Genomic DNA, 8,670 nt, shown 5'->3' with positions numbered 1-8,670 from the left:
ATAAATAGCCAAGCTTACTTGCAAATATCCCTATATGTTTGAATTGCAGTATCCATGTAATGGGCAGGATACGGTCTAGGTGCTCCTGGCTGCAGAAAAGCAGATACTGCTGCCATTTCCTATAAAACAACAATTCGTCATTATCTACTATTTTTGCTACAAAGCTTTTATTACAAACAAACTGTATTTAAGTAAATTTCACATACACACACTATTATGATTCAACAGCATTTTGCAGCAGGGTGATTTGTGTTTTCACATATGCTTGTATAAAGTTTAAATGGTTCACACACAAAAAACCCCACAAATCTTCAAACCCTCAGAACCTACAAGATGATTCTACAAGGAAATAATGATGGATACTCAGCAAGGATGCTCAGATTACCTTTAAAGTCACTTTGAAAAAACTGATTAAAATTGAGTCATTTTTGTTTTGATTTATTTAACCTGGGCTAGTAACAGTCACATGTAACCAAGATAGAAGAGAACGTGGGGAATTTGGAAGGGGTCATATGAAATCTGCATCCTGCTTCCTAAATTCTGGTTCCCTTCTCTGATTGTTCATTTTAATTGCACCATCTAAAATGCCAACAACCCCCTCCTCCAACTCTGGTCACATGCTACAGTTATATGCTTCTCTTTCACATTAGCAGATCAAATACTCTAAACCGTAGAAGGACTAAATAGCTCAGTTGGTAGAACATGCGACTCTTAATCTCAGGGTTATGGAGCAGCTGCCAAGACCACATAATACCGGTCTTGAAAGACCTATATTGGCTCCCACTACATTTCCGAGCACAATTCAAAGTGATGGTGCTGACCTTTAAAGCCCTAAACGGCCTCGGCCTAGAATACCTGAAGGAGCATCTCCACCCCCATCGTTCTGCCCAGACACTGAGGGCCAGTGCCGAGGGCCTTCTGGTGGTTCCCTCGCTGTGAGAAGCCAAGTTACAGGGAACCAGGCAGAGGGCCTTCTTGGTAGTGGCACCCGCCCTGTGGAACGCCTTCCCACCAGATGTCAAAGAGAAAAACAACTACCAGACTTTTAGAAGACATCTTAAGGCAGCCCTGTTTAGGGAAGCTTTTGATGTTTAATAGACTATTGTATTTTAATATTTTGTTGGAAGCTGCCCAGAGTGGCTGGGGAAACCCAGCCAGATGGGCAGGGCAGGGTACAATAAATTCTTCTTCTTCTTCTTCTTCTTCTTCTTCTTCTTCTTCTTCGCCCCACACTGGGCAAAAGATTGCTTCATGTGCAGGGGTTTGGACTATATGAACCTACTGGTCTCTTCCAACTCTACAGTTCTATGATTCTATGACACAGATGGTATGCAACATGACCAAAGGTGGGTAAATGCCAACACTACAAATCATCCACATACCCACCCAACCTGTTTGAATTAGAAACATAGGATATGAAGTATCATCTTGTTTCTGTGTGGGAAGGCAGTATGTCAGATAAATCTCCCTATTCTCTCCAATTCTAATTTGCCAGTTCTTTCCAAACCTCACTCCCCTTTGCCCCACCCCTGAAAAAAGTGATAAACACTGTTCTCACCAGATTTTAAAAAATGGCTTGGGATTGAATCAAGTACTACCTGTCTCTGGTCTTCAAGATAACTGAATCAAGGCACTACCTTACTCTGACATCAGCTATTACTAACAAATTAAAAGTCATAGATCTATTAAATTTAGGTCTTATAATTGGCTGGCAATAGTTTTGAAATGTTTGACTTTCTGCAAATATGAGCATTGATTTCATATGAGTGTAGAGAATCCCTGCTAGACAAGATTGAATAGGTCCATTTAGTTATACCAGTGGCCAACAAGATTCCCTGCCCAAAAACAGGACATGGAAGGCGAAAACATTCCCCTGCCACCATTTGCCTGTAACAATTGGTGTTCAAAGGCATACAGCTTGAATCATTAAACTGTAGAGTAGGAAGGGGCCACGAGTGTCATCTAATCCGCACCCCTGCAATGCAGGAATCTGAACCCACAACGCTGAGATTAAGAGCCTCTTGCTCTACCTACTAGGTTCACTATATCACTCATGGCTATTAGTGACTGATAGACCTCCCTTCTGGGAATCTGCATAATCCCTTTATGCTTGTGACAACAACTTTCAAAGTTTCTGGATAATATTTAGGAATTGTATACCGTTCCAAAACAATCAATATTAATGAACTAACCAGTGCTCCTGCTGCATAAAGCATTGCTTGATCATTTAAAAAGTCTTTCTTTGCTGTATGGTAGCAATTGTATGCCAGTTCATAATGTTGCACCAAGAAACACAGATCTGCCATTTTCCTGATCTGAAGCTCTGGCGCTTCTGGAGGATACCTAAAAACGTAAGACATTATGAAAAATAAAATTTGAGGGAAACAGAACATACCGCATTCTTAATAACACAAGACTTAAACCAAGGTACAGATACTCCAACGTTGTGCTTCCCCGAATTACCAACCTCTGAATGCTCAAAAGAAGGGCACTAAAGTGACCACCATCCCTAGTTAGTATCTAGCAGCTGTTTCCAAACACATGGAATGGATGGATGGATTCCATGGATGCGGATGAATTCATCCCATGAACAAAATGAGAGACTCCATGGAAGAAGTCCTCCAGTGACAGGAAGCTCCTTCCAATCACAGAGCAAAAACTTTGGACCCAACTCAGTGACCAAAGGCAAATAGCGTAATTTTTGTAAAGTGTTAAACATCACCTTTAATTTCAACAGTAATCTGAAGGATGGAGTTTTTATAGGCATGCTCAAAAATACAATACAGATTTCCAATGTGGATTAAAATAGCAGGATTCTTGTCAACTTTTGTTGTTGTTTTTTAAATTGCAATAGTTGTACAAGTTAAAAAATGAATAGTTGTTAAATCAGCAGTCCCAGGGCATGTAGATGAACCACACCTACTTATTAAAATGCAGAAGTGTTATGCTTTATATCTAGAAGGCATGCAATGGAGGTAGTTAAGAACACGTATTTAACTGGTGTTACTAGTGTTAATCAATACCTTTTAAGACAATCTTCACACAACCATCACCACTAAAAACAAAAATTATAAGCCTAAGGTGGATGCAAGTTTTTAATCTTTGAACAAATTAGGATACAAACTTAATTGCCTGATGCAAAGGATCATATCTCAGTTTAATAAGCCAAGATGTGCACAGGCCTTCTGTCAATGCATGTAGCCCCTTTCTTCTTAGATGTGCTGCATCTAAATATGGAATTTTTGATTAAGCATAGTTACATCCAAACTTGGAAACTGTTGTCACCAGCTTCTAAAGAAGCCAGGATCTTAAACTACAGTTTGAAGCAAGTCTAATACCCTGATATATTCCAAGCCAGTAATCATAGTTTGTTGGTTCAGATATAATGAGAAACTATGGTTTACTGAAGACTTCCTAGTTTAATCTCAGTGTAAAGTTTATTCTCTGGTTTAATCTCAGAGGGACATGGTTCTGTGCTAACAGAAGGTCTATACACATTTGAGCTTACTAAGAAGAGCTATTATTGTCTGAATACAGCCAATGTGTGAATCAATGACAAGAGAAATTACAAGGAACATATGGAAATCAGCAAGGCAAAACCTAATAGAAATCAAGTACTTGACATTTTTATGGCGAGCAGATCTACTCACAACAAGCCAGAAGTGCTTTTTAGCTCATTTACACTTTTCTCTGGAACTTTGCTGCCACTAAACCATTTTTTGGTTGCAGAAAATAGTGAGCGACTCAGGCCTTTCCTGGATATCAACTGAAAAATAAAATGAAAATCTTATAGTATCACAGAATTGCAACATAGTTTATTATTTTATGAGCAAAGAATGTTACAAAGATTTTTAAACCAATTTAAAGACTGCTTCCCTTGCAAAATCAAGAATTGAAATGTTCAAGTGCACTTCTGATGTAGTCTTCAGAAAACAGCTTTTAATGTTTGTGTGTTGGTACGGGCACAATCTCCAAGTTCAATTAAAAGATCAGGAGAATGGTAACTATCACACAGTCCTTTCCCTCTCACATGCAAATTCATCCCACTATTCCTCAGACAGCCTTAAATATTACATCTGCACCACCCTTCACCATGGTTAACAAAGCCAGTGTGGTGTAGTGGTTAGATCTCAGCAATGAAGTTCACTGGATGACTCTGGGTCAGTTAGTCTCTTAGCCTAACCTACCTCAGAGGGTTGTTGTGAGGATAAAATGGAGAGAAAGAAAACCATATAGGCCACATTGAGCTCCTTGGAGGAAAGGTGGGGTATAAAAGTGATGACTAAATAATAGAATCAAGTTTACCAATGTAAGTATGACCAGAAATTATGGAGTGAGAGGCTGGATTAGCATTCACCATGCTTGAAGCTAGTGCTGATGTAACCCTTCAACATGCTTCAGTCATTCAGGGGAATGGTGGAGGGAACTGGCACTGGAAATGGGAGGGACTGGGTGAAGGGAGCCGTAAATCTACATGAGGCTCTTCTGATCTCTTAATCAGGGTCAAGAGACCAGGAAATGTTACATTTCATAGCTACTGCTAAGGAAACGAAACTCTTTAGAATAAGCTTTGAATGTCATGCTCTACTCTATGGTTAAGGGTAAGTCTGCAAATGTGAACACAACTCTGAACCCATTTTGGACATGCACTGCAATAAAGCTTTAGTGAAACAACCAAGTGTTATTTTTGAAACAGAGATCTGAGCTGAATCAAAGGTTGTTGTTTTTTAGAAGTCAACACACATTTTCCCTAGTAGGAAATAAACACACAAACATTTTTTATTTATGTGGGTCTTACCTGTCCTCCAAAGGAACAAGATGGTGATTTTTCCTTTGAATGTGGTAAGATTTATGAAAAATTTCCTTTGAATATAAAATATTGAAAAGGATAGGTCTAATAAGGCTGTGTCTGCCATTTTTAAGGCACTATGCACTGCGACTGTTTCATGGTCCTAGTGCTAGAAGCCATTCATGGGCAATTGTAAAGAGAAAGCAGGTTTTGTAGAGTTAGACCCTCTATTATGAAGTTTTTAAATGTTATGAAAAGCTGCAAGGTATGTTCAGAGCTGTATAGATCACCTCAAAAAATGAAGTGTTGCACTTTTTAATACTGAAGCAGGCCTTCATCTAAATATAGCTTTATTCCTAGAGACAAGCTAAGATGATCAGAAGTTATCAATGTCTGTAGCACAGTGATGGAAAACCTCCAGCCCTGGCAAAATTTGGCCTGCCAAGCCTTTCCATTTGCCCTGTAAGTCCAGTTTCCAAAAACAATGCCTACTGCCCACAACTCATATCATATGTGATGCCATGTGCAAGGTAAAGACGCAGAAAAGTATTACAGTGGTACCTTGGTTGTCCTACTTAATCCGTTCTGGGACTCCGTTCAACTCCCGGAACCATTCAAAAACCAAGGCACGGCTTCCGATTTGCTGCAGGAGCTTCCTGCAATCAATCGGAGGCCGCAGAAGCTGCGTTGGATGTTCAGTTTCCAAAGAAGGTTCGAAAACCGGAACACTTACTTCGGGGGTTTTGGCATTCAGGAGCCAAAACATACAAGTACCAAGGAGTTCGAGAACTAAAGTACGACTGTGTATGGTTCAGATGGGCACACCCAAACCTTGTAGAAAGCAGGCCTGAACTTTCCACTCATCAACCAATACTTAGGCTCTAGCTAACCACACCCAGACAGGCCAACCTTGGCAGGTAAGCAGGACCACCCACCCTCCCACCCATCAATCACATGGCATCATTACGAAATCAGAGGATTACAAGTGGGTGAGATCACCCGTCTGTCAAAGTTGGATCCTGGGTTACGGGAAGATAAAGACCCAGCCTGTCCGGACAAAAAAAGGTTCCCCACCTATGCTGTAGCAAAACACAGGAATTTTTCATCAGACAAGGCGTACTGTGCAGCAATGCTACAAAAATCCCTATTACTACAGAAAAAAATTAAGACGAATTCACAAATTAAAAAACCTACCAGCGGGATCACTACCAACTACCTCAAACTGTCTTAATGGAAGAAACTAGAAACAACCAGATTAGGAAACAGGCTGAAGCAGATGTGTCCCAAGGAGCAGTGTCATTTGTAAACCCCAACCCTCATTACTAATTTAGCAATAAAGTTCTGGGATCTGTCTAAAGAGGACAGATTTCTGCTGCTGCAGCAGTGGCACTAATTCCATTTTTTTAAAGTAACCCCAAATGGTACCATGGAGAAAGCATTCCACAAATGGCAAGCCACCGCAGAAAATGCTGTTTCTCATGTTGTCACACACACCCTGGACCTCTTGTGGAGGGGGCACACCAAGAAGGGTGTCAATATTATTATTGCAGAGTCTGGGTCAGTTCATATGGGGAGAGGTGGTCCTTGAAGTATTTAGCTTCAAGGCTCAACCTCTGAGTCTCAAGATGGTGATTTTAGAGTATCTGACAACCTCAGTCTTCCTGATTCCTTGATGCATGTGGAAAAAAATTATCCAAAAGCAGTTCTAAGCCTGACACAGGTCCCCTGAGACGGGAGAAGGAAAAGCAAATGACTCACATTCTGTCAGATGGGTTTGGGTTCCTACAAAAAATAACTCAGGGTGACAGATGATCCCCTCTGGAGGCCAGAAGCAAAAATGACAAATGATGGTCAGATCAGAAGCACCACCCAGAGCCACCAGACCAATAGGAGTAACACAAGGCTTTTCTGAAGAAAACACTCAGTTATTTTCCCCAACAGCCTGACTGGAACTGAAGCAAGGAGGGAGGGAGTATCAGGAGGGCATTAACTCCAGAAAACAGGCAGACCACTTCATTGTAAGCAAGCATAGACGTTGACTACATACCTGTTACATCTACTATAGATAAAACAGATTAAAGTGCATATCTTGCTGAGTTTATTTATCAGCTAGGCAAAAAGGCTTAGAGGGTGAATGACTTACCTGGTCATTAAGTTGCCTGATCGTTTTCTCTATATGTGGCAAAAGCCCTCTAAAGGTAAATTCCTGTATGAACTGTCGAATTCTATCATGATCTGTGAGTGTCAAACAGGTGCCATGAGGTGTCCATGTATTTGACTTCTTTGATTCATGCATGGATGAATTTGGTTTCACATAATCAGTGCCATCAAAACAACCACTCTCACTAGTGTGATCCAATTGAAGTGGATGACTCTTAAAATTATTTGATAAACCATCTACTGAAAAACAAAATATGTAAACAATTACCCATTTAAATAAGCTCTGATACTAGGGATTGGAATTTTAGCAAGATTTAACCAAGTAATTATGAGTTAATTGATATCCCACCTTTCTAAAATGTACTGAAAGTTACTATAGTTCAGAGTGGTCAATCCTCGGTATACAACATATTTTACAGCTACTATTACTCCATTCCAAATTAGACGAATAGTATTTTAATCAAATAATTATACCAATATGCAAAATAAAATATAAGTGTATGTTAGATTTTCCCAGTCTACATGGATACTATTTAATGACATTTTGCAATGGTTATGCCAAATTATAGGGCATAATATGAAAGTTTGCAAACAAATAATGTACCAACTTAGAAGAGGAAAACAATAGAAAATGAAAAGGTATATCTAGCTGGCCACTATCTCTCATTTGACTAGCCTCCCTAGCCATTGGCCAACCTAATATGATTCACAGGAAGTCAGAGCTGTCATGACCTCAAAATATTGAAGGAAACATGCAAATTCTATTCATGGCATCTGAAGGTAACATGGAGATTCCAAGTAAGGGATAAAGTATAAACTTAGAATTCTGACAATTTGGAATTACAACTGGAAAGAGACTAAAGCCAGCTCTCAGCTGGGAGCCAGTGAAATGTCTCTGAGGGAAGCACCAAATCAAATAATAATAAACAAATGTGGTTTTTAAACCCATATATATGCATTATCAAACAACTAGAGAGACCAACAATTGCCAATATTATTATAGTCTCCAGAACAGGCATAGGCAAACTCGGCCCTCCAGATATTTTGAGACTACAATTCCCATCATCCCTGACCACTGGTCCTGTTAGCTAGGGATGATGGGAACTGTAATCCCAAAACATCTGGAGGGCCGAGTTTGCCTATGCCTGCTCCAGAAGTACCACCACCATTTAGGCAGGGCAGTCACATTGCTACTCTCTTCCTCACATTACTACTCACATGTTCTTAAGCTCCCCTCCTCTCAAAGAAAATCAGAAATCTGAAATGGCACCATCTGCAAAGAACCCTATGGTGATACCAAAGATATATAAACTAGGAACTATATAACAGCATTAAAGGTAAAAGGTAGGTAAAGGTAAAGGACCACTGGATGGTTAAGTCCAGTCAAAGGTGACTATGGGGTGTGGCACTCATCTCACTTTTCAGGCTGAGGGAGCCAGTGTTTGTCCATACAGTAGACAGCTTACCGGGTCATATGGCCAGCAAGACTAAACTGCTACTGGTGCACAGAGGACCGTGACAAGTGTCAGAGCGCATGGAAACACTGTTTACCTTCCTGCCACAGCAGTACCTATTTTATCCACTCAGACTTGTATGCTTTTGAACTGACAGGTTGGCAGGAGCTGGAACAGAGCAAAGGGAGCTCACCCCGTCATGCAGATTCGAACTGCCGACCTTCCCAAGAGGCTCAGTGGTTTAGACCACAGCGCCACCTGCATACT

At 40.4% G+C, this 8,670-nt stretch overlaps 1 protein-coding gene across 1 annotated transcript in view; it reads right to left on the bottom strand.

Annotated features, from left to right (window-relative positions):
- The window catches only part of TRAPPC8 (trafficking protein particle complex subunit 8), a 55,502-nt gene that overhangs the window by 29,272 nt on the left and 17,560 nt on the right, over positions 1-8,670 (bottom strand). The window contains exons 7-8 of the mRNA XM_081013154.1: positions 6,933-7,186; positions 3,651-3,766 (exon numbers count right to left, since the gene is read on the bottom strand). Coding sequence (XP_080869280.1) covers positions 3,651-3,766; positions 6,933-7,186 — 370 coding nt within the window. The remainder of the gene's footprint in view (positions 1-3,650; positions 3,767-6,932; positions 7,187-8,670) is intronic.

The sequence above is a fragment of the Podarcis pityusensis genome, assembly GCF_964106645.2.
Source record: "Podarcis pityusensis genome assembly, chromosome: 7".
NCBI lineage: Eukaryota > Metazoa > Chordata > Lepidosauria > Squamata > Lacertidae > Podarcis > Podarcis pityusensis.
This window is presented reverse-complemented; position numbering and strand designations above follow the sequence as displayed.